The sequence below is a fragment of the Oncorhynchus kisutch genome, linkage group LG29, assembly GCF_002021735.2.
Source record: "Oncorhynchus kisutch isolate 150728-3 linkage group LG29, Okis_V2, whole genome shotgun sequence".
Taxonomy (NCBI): domain Eukaryota; kingdom Metazoa; phylum Chordata; class Actinopteri; order Salmoniformes; family Salmonidae; genus Oncorhynchus; species Oncorhynchus kisutch.
Genome location: NC_034202.2, coordinates 18,897,544 through 18,923,497, shown reverse-complemented (window position 1 = coordinate 18,923,497; position 25,954 = coordinate 18,897,544). Strand labels below are relative to the sequence as shown.

Below are 25,954 nucleotides of genomic sequence, written 5' to 3'. Positions count from 1 at the left end.
TACCCCCCCCCCCCCCCCCCCCCCCCCCCAAAAAAAGGTGTACCCCCCACAAACCTAAACATATCTGGGTGGGCATCTAACTTTGATGGCGGCTCTGGCTCTCTGGACGCCGCCCCCCTTCTTTACATTGAGCCCTGTGCCCTTGTAGCACTGACCCGTGGATCCTCGCCGGAGGCTCATTACTGCGGATCATCGCTGGCGACCCCGGACTGGGGACCATCACTGCATGGATCATCACCGTAGGCCCCGTGCTGGGGATTGTCGCTGGTGACCCCGGGCTGGGGACCGTCGCTGGAGACCCCGGGCTGGGGACCGTTGTGGGAGATTCCAGACTGTGGACCGTCGTGGGGGACCCCGGACTGTGGACCATCGTGGGAGACCCCGGACTGTGACCCGTCGTGGGAGGTTCCCGGACTGTGGCCCGTCGTGGGAGGTTCCGGTCTGTGGCCCGTCGTGGGAGGTTCCGGTCTGTGGCCCATCATGGGAGGTTCCGGTCTGTAGCCCGTCGTGGGAGGTTCCAGTCTGTGGCCCGTCGTTGGAGGTTCCGGTCTGTGAACTGTCGCTGGACGCTCTGGACTGGGTACTGTCACCGGACGCTCTGGACTGGCGAAGCGCACTGTAGGCCTGGTGCATGGTGCCGGCACTGGTGGTACCGGGCTGGGGACATGCACCTCATGGCGATTGCAGGGAGGAGGAACAGGGCGTACTGGACTGTCGAGGCGCACTATAGGCCTGGTGCGTGGTGCCGGCACTGGTGGTACCGGGCTGGGTACACGCACCTCAGGGCGAGTGCGAGGAGCAGGAACAGGGAGTACTGGACCCTGGAGGCACACTGTAGGCCTGGTGCGTGGTGCCAGAACTGGTGGTACTGGGCTGGGGAAGGGAAGGAAGTGCGGGAAGGAGGCACAGGACGTACTGGACTGTGGAGGCGTACTGGAGGTCTGGAGTGTAGAGCTGACACAACCCGTCCTGGCTGGATGTTTATTTTCACCCTGCAAATGCAGGGCACTGGCACAGGAAGCACTGGGCTGTGCAGACTCACCGGAGACACAGTACGCAGAGCCGGCGCAGGATATCCTGGTCCAAGGAGGTATACTGGAGACTAGGAGCGCTGAGCCGGCACCCTCCTTCCTGGCTGGATGTCCATTCGAGCCCTGCCAATGCGAGGAGCTGGAATAGAACGCACCGGGCTAGAATAGCGCACTGGAGACACCGTGCACATCGATGCCTGACCAGTTACACGCTCCCCACGGTAAGCACAAGGAGTTGGCTCAGGTCTCCTACCTGACTCAGCTAATCTCCTCATGTGCCCCCCCCAAAAAAATCTTGGGGCTGCCTCTCGGGCTTCCGTGCTAGTCATGTATCGCTGTTCCTCTATTCTCCTGTATTTCTCCTCATAGTATTGCCGTTCCCCTTTTGCTGCCTCTAACTCCTCAGGACGGTAATACTCTCCTGGCTGTGTCCAGGGTCCTGCTCCATTTAATACCTCCTCCCAGGTCCATTCCCCCATTAATCGATGTTCCTCCTTTTCACGCTGCTTGGTCCTGATTTGGTGGATTATTCTGTCACGTTCGTTGTAAAGAGGAGACAAAGGCGCAGTGTCATAAGAGTACATAACTATTTTAATGAGAAGAACGAACACTGAACAAAACTATACAAAACAAACCGTGAAGCTATATACAACGAGTGCTGAAACAGGCAACTACACATAGAAGAATAACCCACGAAATACCCAAGGAATATGGCTACCTAAATCTGGTCCCCAATCAGAGACATCGATAAACAGCTGCCTCTGATTGAGAACCAATCTAGGCAACCATAGACATAAAAACACCTAGACTGGAAAAACAACCCCATAAACATACAAAAACCCTAGACAGGACAAAAACACATATATCACCCTCGTCACACCCTGACCTAACTAAAATAATAAAGAAAACAAAGATAACTAAGGTCAGGTTGTGACAGCTGTTCTGTTTGAGCTACAAAACAAGTTGGATGATATGTATAAACTGAAAGCAGAGGGAGGCCTTGTCAGATCTAGGAAGAAGTGGCTAGAGGGTGAAGAAAATTCATCTTATTTTTTCAGGTTAGAAAAATACCACTCCAAAAATAATACAATTCAACAACTAAATATTAATGGTCTCATCACAGATTATCCCAAATTAATCTCTAACTTTAGTTGCAACTTGTACAGGAATTTATATAGTTTGTATTGTGAGGTTTCCTCAACTCTTTTCTTTGACTCTCTGGGGGATGTGAAATCAATTGGGGAAGCTGAGCGGGAACAGTGTGATGACCCTATTATAGTTGAAGAGATCATTTATTCTATTGAACACCTTCAAAAGAACAAGTCTCCTGGGACTGATGGTATATCTGCTGAGTTTTACACAACTTTTTCTCAACAGTTGGCCCTATTTCTGTTGCAGGTCTTTTCTGAAAGCATTGCAAATAAAGCTCTCCCACCCAGTTTGACTCAAGGTCTGATTACATTAATACCTAAGCCCAAGAAAGACTTGCTTCTCCTCCATAATTGGTGTCCAATCTGTCTGCTCAATAACGATGACAAAATATTAGCCTCTATATTTGCAAAAAAGAATGAAGGCAGCATTGGACTCAATTATAGAAGAGACCCAATCTGGCTTCATGAGGAATAGACATATATCTAATAATATCCGACTGGTGTTAGACCTTATTGACTATTCTGATCTAATCCTCAAAGATAGTTTTATTGTCTTCTTAGACTTTTATAAAGCCTTCGATACAGTGGAACATAAGTTTCTATTTCTCTCCCTTGAAAAATTTGGTAGTACTATTAAAATTCTTTATATGAATGGGAAGAGTTCCATTAAATTAAAGCATGGCACTTCTAGATTTGATTTGAAAAGAGGAATTAGGCAAGGTTGCCCAATTTTGCCTTATCTCTTACTGCTTGCTGTTGGGTGGTCCTTTGCTTAGGGTGATGTAAGTTTCCTTCAACAATCACAGGAACCTTGGTATAAAACTCTTTAGTAATAAAATGTAATTGCAGACAGAGATTCACATACATACACACTAGTTGGTGTGGACAACCTACCGTCAATCATACCTTAAAATTGTTGCATTGAATTAGATACAAAGTATCCAAGATGAGAAAACATGTCTAGACCGTTGTTTCTCACTCTGCTATAAGCCATCAACCACACCTGTGTAGTCTCAGGCACTTTGCTGCTTTCGGAACATCTCGGCCTTGAGGCTGCGTGACTATCAGCAGGTGCAGGCAATTCTCAGCCTGAGAACTAAAGCAGTACATCTCCATTACCCAGTACTTTTCCATCATTGCACATTGCAAGCATATAAAGGTTATCACATATATACAGTAATCATGGCATTGGCCCATAACATTTCCAAATTTCCCAGTGAACCCTTTACCCATCCTGGTCAGAACATCATCGTCACTAGGGCTGAGAGTATTAGAGAGTTTAGACATATCAAGCAGGATTTTGGTCATGTTATCGGAGGAGTCAGGAAGTATCATTACGCATTTGTTATCGAGATCCAGCAGGTAATCCAAAACCAAACTGTGCCTAGCCGTAACTGCCTTAAGATTCTGGACATCCAGGCAGAGCTGGCTAAAACTCTTGTAGGTCAAATTAATATGAGCTTGTAGCAAGTAAGTCAAATTATTAATCCATATACCTAAAATGGATACACCAATGCAGGGAATAATGGAGATACCGAATATCTGGTTTATGGACATGGCCATACGCCTCATTGTTAATTGGAATCAACCTTTTCATACGTGTGGAAATGGGATCAGTGGAACGGTTAGTTAGTATAGCAGAGGTGGGGTCTGAGAGCATTGGTAAGAGTTTCACTGAGGAAACAACACCCGCGGCAGTTATTTGGAATTGCCAGATAACCTCTACCACTGCAAATCCACATAAACCCCCAGGGTGATCCCATACCATAATTTAGAGCAAGATAGATCACTCTAGTAATTAAACATGAGACATTCACTAAATGCCACCCATAGGGTGTGCAAAATGTTTGCCTGCGCTCTTCTTCTTCAGGAAGGTAGCCTGCATATGACATACAATGCACTGTTACACACACAGCCAAAGAGCCATTGTTACAGATACATAATGGAAGAACACATTCTTCCTTCAAATTCTCTAAAATTGGTTCAGCCACAGTGGTCCCCAGGTTTTCACTCCAACCATACATTGTTGGGTGAGTACACATAAGCCTTTTCCTAACTATCTTCCCATTATCATCATCCCGGGGATTATGCCGTGGCCAAAACCAATGAGTTACAGTCCCTATTCTATCCACAGCTTCTGGATTCCCATTTCTCAAACACCCTCCCCAGATCTTGTATCCCAGTCCCTTTCGATATGTTCTTATTACCCTGATCAATTAGCATATGTCCATTAAAGAGTTCTATGGTACAATTACACTGGCTCTGCTTGTCTTTTGCCCTCCTCATAAAATACAACATTCCACAGGCCTGATCTGTCTCTGCCATTGGTCTACTCATTGAACCAAACAACTCTCTCACGGATTTGGGTTTGGACAAAATTAACACCGCAGTCCAGTTTGGGGATACTTTTCTACCTAAGTCTCGAACAAACTTTGCCCACGTGTTGACAGGGCCAGCTTCACCCACACAACATGTAGTGTGGATAGAGCCAACACAGTCAACCACCAATGACCACATGCTGTCGTCTTCCCTCTCTTGTAACCCTTAAGGGTTTGTGTCACATGTATGACGCTGGAGAGACGAAGCAGGTACGGGGAGTAAACATTTAATATAGAAAGGACATGGAATGAGACAGGAACAGTGTCAGCAAACGAGTAACACAGACAAAAAACGATTAATGCAGCAGCGGGGAGCAGAGCAATGGGAACTGACAAATATAGGGGAGGTAATAAACAGGTGATGGGTGAGTCCAACGCGCGTGACAAAGGGAGGCAGGTGTGCGTAATAGATGGCAGGAGTGCGTGATGCAGGGCAGCCTGGTGCCCTCAAGCACCGGGGGGGGGAGCGGGAGCAGACGTGACAGTTTGTTTATTTACAACATAACCTTGCTGATCATGTAAAACAGTTGGTTCTTCAGGGCTTTGATCGTTCCCTTCATATTTTTCAAGTCTTTGGTCTAGACTCAAATCTGCTTCTGCCTCTTGTTTCAGACTGTGTCTGGCTCCATCATCTCCTGTGGGCTGAACACCTTTTGGCAGTGGGACAGGTGGTGCCAGCCGGACCTTTTCTGAACTCTAACTGCCGTGGAGTTGCCATGGTTGCCTCGAATGACGCCATCCATTTTGTCTGGTTCCATTTTCTCTTGTGGACCCGGATTTTGACCCAGTCTCCAACTTCCACAGGCTGGTAGTCGGGGTCCTCACCTGATACCTCCTCCTGAGCTTTCCTAGTGTGAGAGTGGAGAGATCTGACAATAGTAGTTAGCTCTTTCATGTACTCCAAGTGTTCTACTTCAGCTAGAGTGTTGTCTATTTGTCTGTCAGTCATGGGTCTGTGTGCAGGAACATTCATGGGTCTTCCTGTCAACATTTCATGTGGTGTACACCCCATGCCTTTATTAACACTACTGCACATTTTCATTAACACCAGTGGTAAACAATCCACCCAAGAATTCTTGGTGGAGTGGCATGCCTAAGCTAGCCCTTGTTTAATGGATTGGTTAGCTCTCTCGGTAACCCCATTACTCTGGGGGTGGTAGATGGACACAAACTTCTGGTCCACTCCCATCATTATGGCTACCTGCTTCACTATATCACCAGTGAAGTGGGTACCGTTGTCTGCAGATAATACCTAGATTTGGTGTTTCTGAGATTTGATCTCACTCACTAGTAGCTTTGCTACTGTCTTAGCATCACAGTGTGTGGTGGGAAATGCCTCCACCTGCCTGGTGAACCTGTCAATAAGGACTAAACAGTACCTTTTGCCTTCTGGTCTTTCTGCAAGATCTATACAATCCATGGCAAGATAGACAAATGGTCTTCTTGGCGTAGGGAAATGACCTGGTTTCAGAGGTGTTCCTTTGGCAATGTTAAATTGCGTGCACGTAGCACATCGAAACAGAAACTGTTTCACATGCTGTGTCAAATTTGGACAAAACCAATCCAAAGAAATTGCCTCTATCATATCCCCCCCTTGACAAATGGGCCACTTGGCAAACAGAGGTGAAAAGACAAGCTGGCATTCACTGTCTGCCAGACAGTCTGTCTCCAAATTGTAGAAACTGTGTCAAGTTTACAACCCCGCTGTTGTCATACCAAATGAGAACCAACATCCAAAGCCTGTTTAGATGCCAAATCATCAGTGTCTTTCCCAACAGTAGCAGAGAAGAACATGGAGTGGCTATGACACTTTGAGGCAGCTAATTTAGCCTCATCTGCCATGGCGTTATCCATACTCACACAATCTTTCCCCCCAGTGTGAGCAGCAACCTTCACAACAGCCAAAGCAGAGGGCAGCATCATAGCCTCCAAGAGATCTAAAACCATAGTTCTATTACAAATAGGACTTCCACAAGCATTGTGAAAAGAGACAACCCCCTATTGCATAAACAGAATCAAAGAAAAGTGTAAACCTTTTCCTTTCTCTCATTTTACAGGCAGAGGTTAGCGCCAGAATTTCAGCCTGTTGAGCTGAGAAAGTATCTGGTAATGGTTGTTGTATGTGAGTGGTTCTATCCATTGTCACAATACCAAACCCTGTATGTTTCTTCCCTGTGGTTTGATCTATATATGCAGAACCGTTAACGAAAAGTCAGCATCAGTCAGGGCAGTGTGGGAGAGGTGAGGCCCAGCCTTCGTTGGTGTGGGACCCACTGTCTCTGCACTGCCTTTGGTTGAATCTGTCATGGTGCTCCGTGATTTTGTTTTAATCAGGTTCTATGTAATGTGGACTGAGTGACTTAGCTGTATGGTACTGTAGAAAAACCCAGTTCTATCCCAGTATACGGGTAGTAGAATCTAACATAGGATGATATACCCAACGCAGTTCTATTTTCTCTAACCCCTCGTCTTCTTTAGTTTCACTACATTTATTCACTAACCACGCAATTGTAAATGGTTCCACATATGTGTGGTAAATAACCACAATTGGTTTCAATTGTATTTTAACTTCAGTATGGGGCTCTCCCTGTCTCCTCTCTTGTGGATGTAATGGAAGAGTAAACTCAGAACATGTCTTTCCCAATACGCAATTTGCAAATGCATCCCTTCTTGTACTAGTCTTCCAGACTTGTTGTCTATACCAGTCTAGATTTATTTCAGCACATAGAAATTATTGATATTGACTAGCATATATCCATTGACTGTTATCAAATACACTCAACTCATACAACAATTGTCCCACACCAAATCTATAATTCCAGCAATTGTGCATATATCAAAACAAAACCAATGTCTTCCCTCAGGTAAGGACACCATACACAACCTGTCAAGCCCTGACCATAGTTTGCTTTGTATGTTTCTATGTTTTGTTTGGTATGGGTGTGATCTGAGTGGGCGTTCTATGTTGGATGTCTAGTTTGTCTGTTTCTGTGTTTGGCCTGATATGGTTCTCAATCAGAGGCAGGTGTTAGTCGTTGTCTCTGATTGGGAACCATATTTAGGTAGCCTGTTTTGTCGTTGTGGGTGATTGTCTATGTGTAGTGTTTGTGTCAGCACTATTGTTTATTAGCTTCACGGTTGTCATTTTGTTGTTTTGTAGTGTTCAGTTTTTTCCAATAAAATGACGAACACTTACCACACTGCGTATTGGTGCTCCGATCCTTCTCGCTTCTCCTCGTCAGATGACGAGGAGAAGATGCCATTCTTTAAAAACCTGTGCCTTCCCTCAGGTAAGGACACCATGCGCAAATAACACTTTCAATCACTTGTCACCCAGTACCTCAGTACTGATTTGGTTCATTCTAACCAAGTTCCTCACACAAGGTTCCATTAGACCCTCAGGAATTTCTGACTATTACATCTGGGATTCTGTGTCATTTATCACATAGACATCATATTACAGTGCTTTTTCTCATTTCAGACTTTTGGTTTAACAGGTGTCTGCTTACCTTATAATTTGATGAGCTGCACAGTGGGACGAAGATCATCCAGACGCAGTGGTCACCAACTCCTGGCAAGCTCGCCAAATGTTGGGTGGTCTTTTGCATGGGGTGATAGATGAAATAGATAGATAGATGAAACAGGAACCTTGGAATTAAACTCTTTAGTAATAAAATGCAATTGCAGACAGCGATTCACATACCGAATATCTCAGAAGCCTATAGTAAAGATCTGTGGGGCGAAGCAGGAGACAAAACTCTTTATACTAGTTGGTGTGGACAACCTACCGTCAATCATACTTTAAAACTTCTTTGGGACTGGGTAGCTTGGATAATAAGGTGCCCAGAGTAAACTGCCTGCTACTCAGGGCCAAAAGCTAGAATATGCATATAATTAGTAGATTTGGATAGAAAACACTTTGAAGTTTCTAAAACTGTTTGAATGACGTCTGTGAGTATAACAGAACTCATATGGCAGGCAGAAATCTGAGAAAAAAATCCGCCCAGGAAGTTGGAAATCTGAGGTTTGTAGTTTTTTCAAGTCATTGCCTATTGAATATACAGTGTCTATGGGGTCATATTGCACTTCCTACAGCTTCCACTAGATGTCAGTCTTTAAAACCTTGTTTGAGACTTCTACTGTGAAGGGGGAGAGAATGAGAGCTGTTTCAACCAGAGGTCTGGCAGCCCTCGTTCTGAACAGGGCTACTTCTTCATTACACAAAGGAAAAACCTCAACCAATTTCTAAAGACTGTTGACATCCAGTGGAAGCGGTAGGAACTGCAAGAAGGTCCCTTAGATCTGGTTTCCCAATGAAAACCCATTGAAAAGAGGTGACCTCAAAAAACAAATCTGAATGGTTTTGTCCTCGGGGTTTCGCCTGCTAAATAAGTTATATTATACTCACAGACATGATTCAAACAGTTTTAGAAATGTCAGTGTTTCCTATCCAAATCTACTAATAATATGCATATCTTCTAAAAAAAAATTATTAAAGAAAGGAGTTGTTTAGCAACATAAACCGACGTGTGCAACTATGGTGCAAAACAGACGGGGATGGCTTAGATTGTTGCCAACGTGTAAACTATATTTTGTCTCCAATGTTTATTGAAAGCATAAATACATTTGCACAATGAGCACTTGTCTTTCAAATACATTTTTACAGTTGTTGGTTAGCTAGCTAGGGATTTTTTTTGCTATATTAGCATTGACATGAAATCAGTCAAAATAACTCAATACAAGACACGGTATCAAGAACAAGATGAAACTAGCTGCAATTCCCCACATGGTAGTTTTTTGTCATTGTTGGTAGCTATCTGGTTATCCAGAATCAAAATAACTTAATCGACTTCTGCCCCATTAAAGAGTGCACATTGTTTTCCTGACATTGTCAGCTAACCCATCTATTGATGCCTTGTACAAAACAACTGGGAACTCGTAAATCTCAGACTTCCGACTTTTTAGTGTATTCACAACACCTGGGAACAAGTTAAAAAAACAAGCTCCGACTGGGAAAAATTGATTTAACTCAACTCCACAATACGATGGAGTTGCACTCGACTTGTGTGGGTGGACTGGAGCTCCAAAGTCGCATAAAATGTATCGTCAGCACTCAAAAGAATAGCTAGCAATTACACACATTGTTCTGTGTAATGCGGCATTCAAAAAAACTGGGAACTGGGACTTTGAAATCCAAATTGTATTGGTCACATACACATATTAAGCGGATATTATCGCTGGTGTAGCGAAAAGCTTGGGTTCCTAGCTCCAACAATGCAGTAGTATCAAACAATTCACAACAATACACACAAATCTAAAGGTAAAATAATAGAAAATAATAATACGAAATGCTCTGAGACCAGGTTGTGTTGCCGGTGGTAGCTAATGTGGCAATTTTTTTCTACCTCCCATGATTTTATTTCAAGTAGGATAGCAGCCTACACAAAAAATAACAAATTGATAACCATCTAGATGTCACCTTGATACATGCACATCGTCTTCTCAATGAGGAGGGTATGAACAGCAACATCACCGGGACACTTACAGTCAGACGTTTACATTTTTTTATTTTTTTATTTTACCTTTATTTAACCAGGCAAGTCAGTTAAGAACAAATTCTTATTTTCAATGACGGCCTAGGAACAGTGGGTTAACTGCCTGTTCAGGGGCAGAACGACAGATTTGTACCTTGTCAGCTCGGGGGTTTGAACTTGCAACCTTCCGGTTACTAGTCCTACGCTCTAACCACTAGGCTACGCTGCCGCGTAGTGTATTTGGCTACACCGTAAGTCAGTTTTTCACAATTCCTGACATTTAATGCAAGTAAAAATTCCCTGTCTTAGGTCCATTAGGACACCACTTTATTTTAAGAATGTAAAATGTCAGAATAATAATGGAGAGGATGATTTATTTCAGCTTTTGTTTCTTTCATCACATTCCCAGTGGGTAAGGAGTTAACATACAATCAATTAGTATTTGGTAGCATTGCCTTTAAATAATTTAACATGGGTCAAATGTTTCGGGTAGCCTTACACAAGCTTCCCACAATAAGTTGGGTGAATTTTGGCCCATTCCTCCTGACAGAGCTGGTGTAACTGAGTCAGGTTTGTAGGCCTCCTTGCTCGCACACGCTTTTTCAGGTCTGCCCACAAATTTTCTATATGGTTGAGGTTAGGACTTTGTGATGGCCACTCCAATACCTTGACTTTGTTGTCCTAAGCCATTTTGCCACAACTTTGGAAGTATGCTTGGAGTCATTGTCCATTTGGAAGACCCATTTGTAACCAAGCTTTATCTTCCTGACTGATGTCTTGAGATGTTGCTTCAATATATCCATGTAATTTTCCTACGTTATGATGCCATCTATTTTGTGAAATGCACCAGTCCCTCCTGCAGCAAAGCACTCCCACAACATGATGCTGCCACACCTGTGTGCATCACGGTTGGGATGGTGTTCTTCGGCTTGCAAGCCTCCCCCTCTTTCCTCCAGACATAACGATGGTCATTATGGCCAAACAGTTCTATTTTTGTTTCATCAGACCAGAGGACAATTCTCCAAAAAGTACGATCTTTGTCCCCATGTGCAGTTGCAAACCGTAGTCTGGCTTTTTTATGGTGGTTTTGGAACAGTGGCTTCTTCCTTGCTGAGCGACCTTTCAGGTTATGTCGATATAAGGACTGTTTTACTGTATGTAAATATATATATATATATATATATATATATATATATATATATATATATATATATATATACATACATACAGTGGGGCAAAAAAGTATTTAGTCAGCCACCAATTGTGCAAGTTCTCCCACTTAAAAAGATGAGAGAGGCCTGTAATTTTCATCATAGGTACACTTCAACTATGACAGACAAAATGAGAAAAAATTTAAATCACATTGTAGGATTTTTTATGAATTTATTTGCAAATTATGGTGGAAAGTAAGGATTTGGTCATTAACAAAAGTTTATCTCAATACTTTGTTATATACCCTTTGTTGGCAATGACAGAGGTCAAACGTTTTCGATAAGTCTTCACAAGGTTTTCACACACTGTTGCTGGTATTTTGGCCCATTCCTCCATGCAGATCTCCTCTAGAGCAGTGATGTTTTGGGGCTGTTGCTGGGCAACATGGACTTTCAACTCCCTCCAAAGATTTTCTATGGGGTTGAGATCTGGAGACTGGCTAGGCCACTCCAGGACCTTGAAATGCTTCTTACGAAGCCACTCCTTCATTGCCCGGGCGGTGTGTTTGGGATCATTGTCATGCTGAAAGACCCAGCCACGTTTCATCTTCAATGCCCTTGCTGATGGAAGGAGGTTTTCACTCAAAATCTCACGATACATGGAGCCATTCATTCTTTCCTTTACACGGATCAGTGGTCCTGGTCCCTTTGCAGAAAAACAGCCCAAAGCATGATGTTTCCACCACCATGCTTCACAGTAGGTATGGTGTTCTTTGGATGCAACTCAGCATCATTTGTCCTCCAAACACGACGAGTTGAGTTTTTACCAAAAAGTTATATTTTGGTTTCATCTGACCATATGAAATTCTCCCAATCTTCTTCTGGATCATCCAAATGCTCTCTAGCAAACTTCAGACGGGCCTGGACATGTACTGGCTTAAGCAGGGGGACACGTCTGGTACTGCAGGATTTGAGTCCCTGGCGGCGTAGTGTGTTACTGATGCTAGGCTTTGTTACTTTGGTCCCAGCTCTCTGCAGGTCATTCACTAGGTCCCCCTGTGTGGTTCTGGGATTTTTGCTCACCGTTCTTGTGATCATTTTGACCCCAAGGGGTGAGATCTTGCGTGGATCCCCAGATCGAGGGAGATTATCAGTGGTCTTGTATGTCTTCCATTTCCTAATAATTGCTCCCACAGTTGATTTCTTCAAACCAAGCTGCTTACCTATTGCAGATTCAGTCTTCCCAGCCTGGTGCAGGTCTACAATTTTGTTTCTGGTGTCCTTTGACAGCTCTTTGGTCTTGGCCATAGTGGAGTTTGGAGTGTGACTGTTTGAGGTTGTGGACAGGTGTCTTTTATACTGATAACAAGTTCAAACAGGTGCCATTAATACAGGTAACGAGTGGAGGACTGAGGAGCCTCTTAAAGAGGTCTGTGAGAGCCAGAAATTTTCCTGAGGTCTTGGCTGATTTCTTTTGATTTTCCCATGATGTCAAGCAAAGAGGCACTGAGTTAGAAGGTAGGCCTTGAAATACATCCACTGGTACACCTCCAACTGACTCAAATTATGTCAATTAACCTATCAGATGCTTCTAACGCCATGACATCATTTTCTGGAAGCTGTTTAAAGGCACAGTCAACTTAGTGTATGCAAACTTCTGACCCACTGGAATTGTGATACAGTAAATGGTAAGTGAAATAATCCGTCTGTAAACAATTGTTGGAAAAATTACTTGTGTCATGCACAAAGTAGATGTCCTAACCAACATGCCAAAACTATAGTTTGTTAACAAGAAAATTGTGGAGTGGTTGAAAAAACGAGTTTTAATGACTCCAACCTAAGTGTATGTGAACTTCCGACTTCAACTGTATTGTGGTACATATGCCACATTCAAAAAAACTGGGACATCTTAAAACTTGTTGTAACTCCCATCCCGTGTCCGGGATCGTTGTCATCATCTGACACTAATTAGCATAACGCAACGGACATAAATATTACTAGAAAATATTCCTATTCATGAAATTCACAAGTGAAATATATTAAAACACAGCTTAGCCTTTTGTTAATCACCCTGTCATCTCAGATGTTCAAAATATGCTTTACAGCCAAAGCAAGACAAGCATTTGTGTAAGTTTATCGATAGCCTAGCATAGCATTATGTCCAGCTAGCAGCAGGTAACTTGGTCACGAAAATCAGAAAAGCAATCACATTAAATCATTTACTTTTGATGAGCTTCGGATGTTTTCACACACGAGACTCCCAGTTAGATAGCAAATGTTTTTCAGTAGGAGCGAGAGGAAAAATGGCTACCTCTGTATTTTACGCAAGAATCACTCTGAGAGTCATCAGGTGACCACTTGCGCAATGTAGCCGCTTACGCTTATTCTTCAACATAAAGGCGTGAAACTACGTCACAATGCTGTAGACACCTTGGGGAATATGTAGAAAAAGTAATCTGGTTGATAGCCCATTCACTGCCCAATAGGGACGCATCGGAACGCAGAGCATTCAAAACATGAGTCACTTCCGGATTGGATTTTTCTCAGGCTTTCGCCTGCAATATCAGTTCTGTTATACTCACAGACAATATTTTTACAGTTTTGGAAACTTTAGAGTGTTTTCTATCCTAAGCTGTCAATTATATGCATATTCTATCATCTTGTCCTGACAAAATATCCCGTTTTACTTTGGGAACGTTATTTTTCCAAAAATGAAAATACTGCCCCCTAGTCACAACAGGTTTTTAATACAAGGTCAAATCATGAAGTCAGTAATCTTCATGTCGGAAAGTTGGAGATCGAGAGTGGCCTGAGTTTGAATTCCGAGTTGGATGACTGTTCAGAACGATTTTTCCCAGTCGGAGCTTGTTTTTTTTCCCAGTCCCAGTTGTTTTGAACCCTCAGAAGTCGGAGATTAACCTCTCCCTCAACATCAACAAAACAAAGGAGGTGATCGTAGACTTCAGGAAACCGCAGGGGGAGCATCCCCCTATCCACATTGAAGGGACAGCAGTGGAGAAGGTGAAAAGCTTCAAGTTCCTCGGCGTACACATCATTGACAATCTGAAATGGTCCACCCACACAGGCAGTGTGGTGAAGAAGGCGCAACAGTGCCTCTTCAACCTCAGGAGGCTGAAGAAATGTGGCTTGTCACCCAAAACCCTGACAAACTTTTACAGATGCACAATCGAGAGCATCCTGGTATCACAGCCTGGTACGGCAACTGCACCCCCCTCAACCGCAAAGCTCTCCCGAGGGTTGTGCGGTCTGCACAACGCATCACCGGGGGCAAACTACCTGCCCTCCATGACACCTTCAGCACCTGATGTCACAGGAAGGCCAAAAATATCATCAAGGACTACAACCACCCGAGCCACTGTCTGTTCACATCGCTATCATCCAGAAGGCGAAGTCAGTACAGGTGCATCAAAGCTGGGACCGAGAGATAGAAGCTATTTTTCATTCTCAAGGCCATCAGACTGCTAAACAGCAATCACTAACTCAGAGGCTGCTGCCTACATTGAGACCCAATCACTGGACACTTTAATAAACAGATCACTAGTCACTTTAAACAATGGCACTTTAAATAATGCCACTTTAATCATGTTTACATATCTTACATTACTCATATCACATGCATATACTGTATTTTATACCATCTATTGCACCTTGCCTATGCCGCTCGGCCATCGCTCATTCAAATACTTATATGTACATATTCTCATTCACCCCGTTAGATTTGTGTGTATTAGGTAGTTGTTGAGGAATTGTTAGATTACTTGTTAGATATTACTGTACTGTTGGAACTAGAAGCACAAGCATTTTGCTACGCTCGCATTAACATCTACTAACCAATTGTATGTGACCAATAACATTTGATTTGATTTGATTTTGATTTGAAGAAGGGGCAGGGGTAGCTATAGCTAGCCATACACTCGTAAACAGTGGGGTGCACAGAACCAATGAGATGTTCGAGAAGACAGGCTACAGGCTATGGGCACACTGCCCACAAATTGAGGTGGAAACTGAGCGGCACTTCCTAACCTCCTGCCTAATGTATGACCACATTAGAGACACATTTTTCCCTCAGATTACACAGATCCACAAAGAATTCGAAAACAAACCTGATTTTGATAAACTCCCATGTCTACTGTCTACTGGGTAAAATACCACAGTGTGCCATCACAGCAGCAAGATTGTGACCTGTTGCCACAAGAAAAGGTCAACCAGTGAAAAACTCCATTGTAAATATAACCCATATTTATGCTTATTTATTTTCCCTTTTGTACTTTAACCATTTGTACATCGTAACAACACTGTATATATACATAATATGACATTTGTCATATTATTCTTTTGGAACTTCTGTGAATGTAATGTTTACTGTTCATTTTTATTGTTTATTTAACTTTTGTATACTATCTACCTAATTTGCTTAGATAAAGTTAACATATGTTTCCCATGCCAATAAAGCCTCTTGAATTGAATTGTTCGAGGGGGGAGCGGGGGTGTTCATGAATGTACCAATGGAATGATTGAGGGGGGAACTGCCGAATTGCGGGCTGCAGTTGCACACTATTGGTCAGGTCTCAGGTCGGCAGGATGTCCATACACCAGTGCACTGTTTGCCGGTTTATCGATTTGTTGTGCAGCCCAATCAGCCACGCAAAACGGTATTGTGTGACAACAAATATACAAATATGCCATATTACCTTATTCGCTTTCCACACACACACACTCACTCCTTTCGACACACCAACTCGCCTATGCTGTCGGCCGCAGTTAGCCATACTTGCGAAATCCCTGCTGTAGACTATTTGTCTGAGTGAGTCACAAGCACTGGAAATGAAGACAATTTAGTAAGAGATCACTTATTAAGATTGGCCATTCCTATTCATAAAAACTGAAATAATCATAGGTATAAATGGGTCTCGTGCCCGGCCAAATAATGGCCCAGGTCGTTGTTTATGGTGACGTCACGGCTACCATAGCTACGGGGAGCTTTTCAGCTGTTCAGAATGAATACAGTCAAATGCTACTAGCTAGCTAGCTAATCCACTCACTGAGCCCGAACAGGAGCCACTAGCTGAGCAAACCATGGTAAGTACCCTGCAATATGATCAACATAAAGTTGGAATTGAGCTATATGGCTAAATGCAATATCGTATGGGTGAGAGAGTAACGTTAGTCAGTTATCCAAAAAGTGCGACGCGACTAACTTTAACGTAGCTTGCTAACAGTTAACGTTAGCTATACAGTACAGCCAGTACCTGCCAAAAAGGTCTACCTGGCAGGGCATGCTTATTGTCATTCATGTAAATAATGAATTACTGTTGTTACTGTCAGAATATAACTTTATAACAAATAATACCATGTCTTATCTGTCAAGTAAGGTTACGCATAGACAAGCTATAGCTAGCTAATAACAGTGACAACGTTTCAAATGTTATGGACACATTTTTAACTTGTGGTTGGTAATCAGTTATTTAAACTAACAAGTACGGCTTGATACCATACTACTGATTCCTGCAGTAATAAAGTACCCCAAACCTTTGAAAATACATTCATCCTCCAAGCTGACTACAGAATCACCTGTGACACGTGTAGTCTTTCAATTTATTTAGCTAGTCCTAATTCTTGTTGCCTACTCAGATTGCATGTAATCTACAGTGATTGTGACATTAACTATATCACAAGGATGTGGGTAGAGAATCTGCTGTCTATTTAGTTGGCTAGATCAAAAAGTACAGTGACAGCAGTGAATAAGAAGACCTCTTAAGCCTCCCTCAACACTGAAAGAGTCTTCGTGCTGTGCACATGTCTCAACTGTCCAATCAAAGGTGGTGTGAAAGTAGGCCATGGCAAGAGGCTAACAGTTAAATCTGTGCTCTTAGTGCTTATTTCCTGCTGCACACAGAGCTTGGGCTCGTCTTGATTAATCTGTGCCATGCCAAACCCAATCACACCAGGGCGTTTCGTGATTGGCTGAGGTTACCCGTGGCCTCTGGCCTTGCATTATTTCTGCCCTGGTGTGTTGGCTCTGTTATGCAATAATGTGCTTTCAGGTAACCCTGTTAACAGAACAGAAGTTGTTTGTAGCTGGACCACCTGCTGTTAATTATGTTTGAACATAATGCCTTGTTGCCTAGGTTCTTATTTCATTACATAGCTATAACCTAAATACCAACTTGTGCTGTTTGTCATGTCACCTGACCTGGATGTGTGATGCACTGCAGGGTTTGCTGTCGATTCTGCGAAGACTGAAGCACTCTCCGGACCAGGAGGTGCGGTTACTGTTGCTAGGGCTGGACAACGCTGGCAAGACCACCCTGCTTAAACAGCTGGCCTCAGAGGATGTCAGCCACATCACCCCTACTCAGGTAAATGTACTGATGTACACAGGATTGGGGAGTAATTGATTACATGTAATCAGTTACATATTATCTTATTAGAAGAAACAATACCTGCAATCAGTTACGTTACCATTAAAAATATTGTAATCAGATTACAGATACTTTTGAAAAACTAGATGACTACTTTGATTACTTTTAAATTCAGAAATGATGTAGCCAATTAAAAAAAATATATTAAAAAATGCAGAGATCACTATGATGACGCACCAAATGCATTTGATGGATCCTTTTTGTGATCTTCTAATGCCTCTTAAGGGGAAAGTAATCCAAAAGTAACAGAGAGTAAACATATTACTTTACTGTGTTTGGGTGTTCCAAAATGTACATTACTGAATACAATTTGACAGGTAACTAGTAACTGTAAAAGATTACATTTAGGAAGTAACCTGCCCAACCCTGGATACAGACAATAGCATAAACACAGCTCAGACACTCATGAAAGCATAGTTACACATGCTCACAGTGATCACAAACTGTCTAAAGCATTGCATTGATGGGCACTCTCCTCCTCTGTCCACAGGGATTCAACATAAAGAGCATGCAGTCCCAGGGATTTAAGCTAAATGTTTGGGACATTGGAGGCCAGCGCAAGATCCGCCCGTACTGGAGGAACTACTTTGAGAACACAGACGTACTGGTAGGTCCAAAAAGTTCTGACCACAAATAAATGGAGACAGCTTGATACGGTTGAACCTTTCTATCTGTCACTAATACTCTCCTCTGTCCATCTTCGTCACAGATCTATGTGATTGACAGTTCAGACAGGAAACGCTTTGAAGAGACCGGTCAGGTAAAGCGGCACCAGTCTGTAAAAATGCACAATATTCTATTCAGCTGTCTTCTGATATCCCTATTTTGATGCAGTTATTGATTGAACCCCTCCCCCACCCTTCTCTTACACACACACAAACACACAGGAGCTAGCTGAGTTGATGGAAGAAGAGAAGTTGAGCATGGTGCCACTGTTGATATTTGCCAACAAGCAGGACCTGATGACTGCGGCTCCTGCATCAGAGCTAGCTGAGGGTCTCAACCTGCACACCATCAGAGACCGGGTATGGCAGATCCAGGCCTGCTCTGCAATTACCGCAGAGGGAGTACAGGTATAAAACACACATCTACGGTGGTTTAGACATTTTTGCAAATGTATTAAAAAGAAAAAACAAATATCACATTTACATAAGTATTCAGACCCATAACTCAGTACTTTGTTGCACCTTTGGCAGCGATTACAGCCTCGAGTCTTCTTGGGTATGACGCTACAAGCTTGGCACACCTGTATTTGCAGATCCTCTCAAGCTCTGTTAGGTTGGATGGGGACTTCGCTGCACAGCTATTTTCAGGTCTCTCCAGAGATGTTTGATTGGATTCAAGTCTGGGCTCTAGCTGGGCCACTCAAGGACATTCAGAGACTTATCCCAAAGCCATTCCTTGTTGTACTTTTTTTTATATATATACAAATTTTAATCTTTTTTTTACCCGTTTTCACCCCAATTTCGTTGTATCCAATTAGTAGTTACAGTCTTGTCTCATCGCTACAACCCAATAAACAACCCAACCAAGCCTCACTGCTTCTTGACACACTGCCCACTTAACCCGGAATCCTGCCGTACCAATGTGTCGAAGGAAACACCGTTACACCTGGCGACCCCGTCGGCGTGCACTGCGCCCGGCCCGCCACAGGAGTCTCTAGTATGCGGTTGGACAAGAACATCCCTGCCAACCAAACCCTCCCCTAACCCAGACGTGACCCAATTGTGTGCCACCCCATGGGTCTCCCAGTTGCGGCTGGCTCAACAGAGCCTGGACTCGAACCCAGAATCTCTAGTGCCACAGCTAGCACTGCTAGCAGTGCCTTAGACCACTGCACCACTCGGGAGGCCTCGAAGCCACCCCTGTGTTGTCTTGGCTGTGTGCTTAGGATTGTTGTCCTGTTGGAAGGGTTGTTGTCCTGAGCGCTCTGTAGCAGGTTTTCATCAAGGATCTCTCTGTACTTTGCTTCATTCAACCTGACTAGTCTCCCAGTCCCTGCCGCTGAAAAACATCCCCACAGCATGATGCTGCCACCACCATGCTTCACCGTACGGATGTTACCAGGTTTCCTCCAGACGTTACGCTTGGCATTCAGGCCAAAGAGTTCAATCTTGTTTTCATCAGACCAGAGAATCTTGTTTCTCATGGTCTGAGTGTCCTTTAGAAGCCTTTTGGCAAACTCCAAGCTGGCTGTCATGTGCCTTTTACTGAGAATTGTCTTCCGTCTGGCCACTCTACTATACATCCTTGGTGGAGTGCTGCAGAGATGGTTGTCATTCTGAAAGGTTCTCCCATCTCCACAGAGGAACTCTGGAGCTCTTTCAGAGTGACCTTCAGGTTCTAAGCTAGATGCCCTCAATCTCAAACAAATCATCAAGGAACCCACCAGGTACAACCCTAACTCTGTAAACAAGGGCACCCTCATAGACGTCATCCTGACCAACTGGCCCTCCAAATACACCTCCGCTGTCTTCAACCAGGATCTCAGCGATCACTGCCTCATTGCCTGTATCCGCTACGGAGCCGCAGTCAAACGACCACCCCTCATCACTGTCAAACGCTCCCTAAAACACTTCTGTGAGCAGGCCTTTCTAATCGACCTGGCCCGGGTATCCTGGAAGGACATTGACCTCATCCCGTCAGTTGAGGATGCCTGGTCATTCTTTAAAAGTAACTTCCTCACCATTTTAGATAAGCATGCTCCGTTCAAAAAATGCAGAACTAAGAACAGATACAGCCCTTGGTTCACCCCAGACCTGACTGCCCTCGACCAGCACAAAAACATCCTGTGGCGGACTGCAATAGCATCGAATAGTCCCCGTGATATGCAACTGTTCAGGGAAGTCCGGAACCAATACACGCAGTCAGTCAGGAAAGCTAAGGCCAGCTTCTTCAGGCAGAAGTTTGCATCCTGTAGCTCCAACTCCAAAAAGTTCTGGGACACTGTGAAGTCCATGGAGAACAAGAGCACCTCCTCCCAGCTGCCCACTGCACTGAGGCTAGGTAACACGGTCACCACCGATAAATCCATGATTATCGAAAACTTCAATAAGCATTTCTCAACGGCTGGCCATGCCTTCCGCCTGGCTACTTCAACCTCGGCCAACAGCTCCGCCCCCCCCGCAGCTCCTCGCCCAAGCCTCTCCAGGTTCTCCTTTACCCAAATCCAGATAGCAGATGTTCTGAAAGAGCTGCAAAACCTGGACCCGTACAAATCAGCTGGGCTTGACAATCTGGACCCTCTATTTCTGAAACTATCTGCCACCATTGTCGCAACCCCCATTACCAGCCTGTTCAACCTCTCTTTCATCTCGTCTGAGATCCCCAAGGATTGGAAAGCTGCCGCAGTCATCCCCCTCTTCAAAGGGGGAGACACCCTGGACCCAAACTGTTACAGACCTATATCCATCCTGCCCTGCCTATCTAAGGTCTTCGAAAGCCAAGTCAACAAACAGGTCACTGACCATCTCGAATCCCACCGTACCTTCTCCGCTGTGCAATCTGGTTTCCGAGCCGGTCATGGGTGCACCTCAGCCACACTCAAGGTACTAAACGATATCATAACCGCCATCGATAAAAGACAGTACTGTGCAGCCGTCTTCATCGACCTTGCCAAGGCTTTCGACTCTGTCAATCACCATATTCTTATCGGCAGACTCCGTAGCCTCGGTTTTTCGGAAGACTGCCTTGCCTGGTTCACCAATTACTTTGCAGACAGAGTTCAGTGTGTCAAATCGGAGGGCATGCTGTCCGGTCCTCTGCCAGTCTCTATGGGGGTGCCACAGGGTTCAATTCTCGGGCCGACTCTTTTCTCTGTGTATATCAATGATGTTGCTCTTGCTGCGGGCGATTCCCTGATCCACCTCTACGCAGACGACACCATTCTATATACTTTCGGCCCGTCTTTGGACACTGTGCTATCTAACCTCCAAACAAGCTTCAATGCCATACAACACTCCTTCCGTGGCCTCCAACTGCTCTTAAACGCTAGTAAAACCAAATGCATGCTTTTCAACCGGTCGCTGCCTGCACCTGCATGCCCGACTAGCATCACCACCCTGGATGGTTCCGACCTAGAATATGTGGAAGTACCTAGGTGTCTGGCTAGACTGCAAACTCTCCTTCCAGACTCATATCAAACATCTCCAATCGAAAATCAAATCAAGAGTCGGCTTTCTATTCCGCAACAAAGCCTCCTTCACTCACGCCGCCAAGCTTACCCTAGTAAAACTGACTATCCTACCGATCCTCGACTTCGGCGATGTCATCTACAAAATGGCTTCCAACACTCTACTCAGCAAACTGGATGCAGTCTATCACAGTGCCATCCGTTTTGTCACTAAAGCACCTTATACCACCCACCACTGCGACTTGTATGCTCTAGTCGGCTGGCCCTCGCTACATATTCGTCGCCAGACCCACTGGCTCCAGGTCATCTACAAGTCTATGCTAGGTAAAGCTCCGCCTTATCTCAGCTCACTGGTCACGATGGCAACACCCATCCGTAGCACGCGCTCCAGCAGGTGTATCTCACTGATCATCCCTAAAGCCAACACCTCATTTGGCCGCCTTTCGTTCCAGTACTCTGCTGCCTGTGACTGGAACGAATTGCAAAAATCGCTGAAGTTGGAGACTTTTATCTCCCTCACCAACTTCAAACATCAGCTATCTGAGCAGCTAACCGATCGCTGCAGCTGTACATAGTCTATTGGTAAATAGCCCACCCTTTTCACCTACCTCATCCCCATACTGTTTTTATTTATTTACTTTTCTGCTCTTCTGCACACCAATATCTCTACCTGTACATGACCATCTGATCATTTATCACTCCAGTGTTAATCTGCAAAATTGTAATTATTTGCCTACCTCCTCATGCCTTTTGCACACATTGTATATAGACCCCCCCTTTGTTTTCTACTGTGTTATTGACTTGTTAATTGTTTACTCCATGTGTAACTCTTTGTTGTATGCTCACACTGCTATGCTTTATCTTGGCCAGGTCGCAGTTGCAAATGAGAACTTGTTCTCAACTAGCCTACCTGGTTAAATAAAGGTGAAATAAAAAAAAATTAAAATAAAAAGGTTCTTGGTCACCTCCTTGAACATGTCCCTTCTTCCCCGATTGCTCAGTTTGGCCGGGCGGCCAGCTCTAGGAAGAGTCTTAGTGGTTCCCAACTTCTTCCATTTAAGAATGATGGAGGCGACTGTGTTCTTGGGGACCTTCAATGTTGCAAACATGTTCTGTTACCCTTCCATAGATCTGTGCCTCGACACAATCATGTCTCAGAGCTCTACAGACAATTCCTTCGACCTCATGGTTTGGTTTTTTATCTGACATGCACCGTCAACTGTGGGACCTTATATAGACAGGCCTTTACAAATCATGTCCAATGAATTGAATTTCCCACAGGTGGACTCCAATCAAGTTGTAGAAACATCTCGAGGATGATCAATGGAAACAGGATGCACCTGTGCTCAATTTCGAGTATCATAGCAAAGGGTCTGAATACTTATGATGTAAATGTTTTTTCTGTTTATCATTTTTTATAAATTAGCAAACATTTCTAAAAACCTGTTTTCGATTTGTCATTATGGGGTAGTGTGTGGATGGATGAGGAAAAATATTAATTGAATCCATTTTAGAATAAGGCTGTAACGTAACAAGATGTGGAAAAGTCCACGGTTCTGAATCATTTCAGAATGCACTGTACACACAAACCACCCGTACACTACATTTGCACACAACACACACATACTGTACGCACAATTAGAGAGCATCATAGACACTGATTGCACACTAACGTTTAATACTGTGCCGGTGTAATATGAGTCTGTTTACTTACTTTATAGGATGGCATGACATGGGTGTGCAAGAACATAGCAGTTCGTAAGAAGTGACGCCAGGGGCATACTTATTCCCAAAGACTCAAACGAAGGGTAGGAGGTGAAAGGTGGAGTGGTGTTCATTATCAAAGCTTTTGACTTGCTGTCATAATATGTTTTAAAAGTATTGTGATATTTATTTTGACTAGATCATGAGCCAGTTGCAATGGAGTAAATACTTTAAAGAGAAACTTTCTGTAATGTTGACATTACCAGCATTTTATTCATGCTTCTCCAGTTGTATATACTGTATATACGTTATTATTTAAACATTTCAATTATTCAGATATTACTCAACTGTCATTTCTGTGTGCTTACTTTTGCCACCTTTTTGTAATAGTCAGGAGGCTTATTATGAAGATGTCTACATTATGAAAGTAGTTTTTTAAGAATGAACAGCTGAATAGACATGACCCACTGGGCACAGACATCAGTTCCAACATCTAGTTTTGATTTACATTTGGTTGAGTTGTCAACTAACTTGAATTCAACGTGAAATAAACAAAAACTTTCACCATGTCATTGGATTTAGGTTAAAAGTTGGGTGAAAAAAACACAACATGCCCTTACGTTGATGACATTTAGTTTTCCACGTTGATTCAACGTTATCACATAGATTCTTTGGAGTTGAAATGATGTGGAAATGTTGATTCAACCAGTTTTTGCCCAGTGGGTACTTTGTTTGCTTGTATGTGATTGAAACTCTGTCCTTAGTACCAGTGGGGCAGGGAAATATCCTGCTCTGTATCAGTAACCAGGTTTCTATCCAACCATTTCATGCCGATTGAATTACCTGAAGCATGAACAAATAAAATGTGTTCAAAATGGTCTGATCTTTTTGTGTCGGTAAAATAAATAATGCGAGAAATTGCAGTTGAAACGCCTTAATTCGCAAATATTATAATAACTATCATATCGAAGTCAACTTGGAGTCACGCAATGATGTTATGTGGTTCTCCCACTATGAGTCGGGAAAGCAGGCCGTTTGTTAGTCTAGAGATGAAATAAATGATGATGAATTTGACATGGTTGTGAAAGTGCACGGTGATGAGCTTGATCCACCTTTTCAATAAATATTGAGGGTCTTATTCTGGTGACATGAGGATCGATGCTTGGTTACCGTTTAACAAACAAATTTTATCGCTCCTATTATCCGTAATAATCTCATCATATAGGTAGCTGACCCACACTGTGGGGCATATTTGCTATAAGGCTAACTAATCCGTTTTTGTGACAAAGACATCGATAGAGTTGAAAATGTGATGGCAACCCATTTAACTTGTATTTTTTTCTTCTGAATTTTACCGCAAAAGTTATTTTATGTGCAAATCAAAATCAAATTTGATTTATCACATACACATGGTTAACAGATGTTACAGTTTTTCTCAGTCGCTTTGGTGCATTTCTTAGATCAAAAGTGCAATTCTTGATACTACTTGTACAAATTCCAAATCATCTAGTTACTTGTGCACATCATTAAAGCAATTTCTTATTCCTTTGAACAAATTGCAATTGATAATGTACAAGTGTCTGCTTTTTTCCACATTATCAATTGCTCATGTCATGTTGATCAAAATATAGTAGATGGTTCTCTGTTGAATAGTCTTACCCCTCAAAACATCTAGGCATTAGTTTCTTGCATAAGCCATTACATGCAAAACTATTTGTCATAAACTGTCAAGCATAGTTTTACACATTTCTATTAGACCTTTTGTACAAAAATGTGAATTGATGAATCGTGCAGGTGAAATTGACCCTCACTCATGAAGGAATGTAAAGTGTTAGTTCAACCAACAATCAACCAGTTGTCTAAATTGCTCAATGGTGCATCTCATGAAGAATCAATTGGCAAGCATATATAGACAGACCACAACACAGAGTTGCAATTTTCCAATAATGGATGGACCAGGAAACGAACAGGGTCAACAGCCAAGAGGAGGAAGAAGAGGAGCAAGGATGTGTGGTGGAAGGCAAAACAGGAAGAGGCAGAAGAGGACATAGGCGCATATCTGATGACATAAGGGCCACTATTGTAGACCATGTTGTCAATCATGGCCTTACAATGGCTGAGGCGGGTCGAAGGGTGCAGCCGAATATTGGGAGATCAACCGTGTCCTCAATAGTTCAAACGTTTCCAAGAGAGAACAGGTATGTCCACCAATGTACAGTGCACTGTTACTGTATATAAACAGTATACTGTATACTTCCTACAATGCTTCATATTACAGTAGTCCACTTGTATTTCACAGCATACAGAAATATACTCTATATAGATACATACTGCCCCTTACATGCACTCACCTGTATGTTTTACAGTAAAATGTGTGTTCGCATAGTTTTTGTCTATGTGAAAGTGTGCGATGCATCACTTGCATTTTTC

At 43.3% G+C, this 25,954-nt stretch overlaps 1 protein-coding gene across 2 annotated transcripts; it reads left to right on the top strand.

Moving 5' to 3' along the window:
- Nucleotides 1–16,200: 16,200 nt before the first annotated feature.
- On the top strand, nucleotides 16,201–24,444 carry LOC109874209 (ADP-ribosylation factor-like protein 3). 2 transcript variants are annotated; one of them, XM_020466028.2, is made up of 6 exons: nucleotides 16,201–16,345; nucleotides 17,482–17,625; nucleotides 18,179–18,295; nucleotides 18,398–18,448; nucleotides 18,576–18,761; nucleotides 23,542–24,444. In XM_020466028.2, exons 1-6 carry the CDS (start codon nucleotides 16,343–16,345, stop codon nucleotides 23,587–23,589), a joined length of 549 nt encoding a protein of 182 aa, XP_020321617.1. In that variant the 5' UTR covers nucleotides 16,201–16,342; the 3' UTR covers nucleotides 23,590–24,444. The 2 variants fall into 2 exon arrangements, with proteins under 2 accessions (XP_020321617.1, XP_020321616.1); XM_020466027.2 differs by lacking the exon at nucleotides 16,201–16,345 and having other exon boundaries at nucleotides 17,464–17,625.
- Nucleotides 24,445–25,954: the final 1,510 nt, after the last annotated feature.

Coding starts and splice junctions, on each gene's coding strand:
- LOC109874209 (XM_020466027.2), top strand. CDS start 17,464: ATGTGTGATGCACTGCAGGGTTTGCTGTCGATTCTGCGAAGACTGAAG. Junction 17,626..18,178: donor GCCACATCACCCCTACTCAG/GTAAATGTACTG, acceptor CTCTGTCCACAG/GGATTCAACATAAAGAGCAT. Junction 18,762..23,541: donor TTACCGCAGAGGGAGTACAG/GTATAAAACACA, acceptor CTTACTTTATAG/GATGGCATGACATGGGTGTG.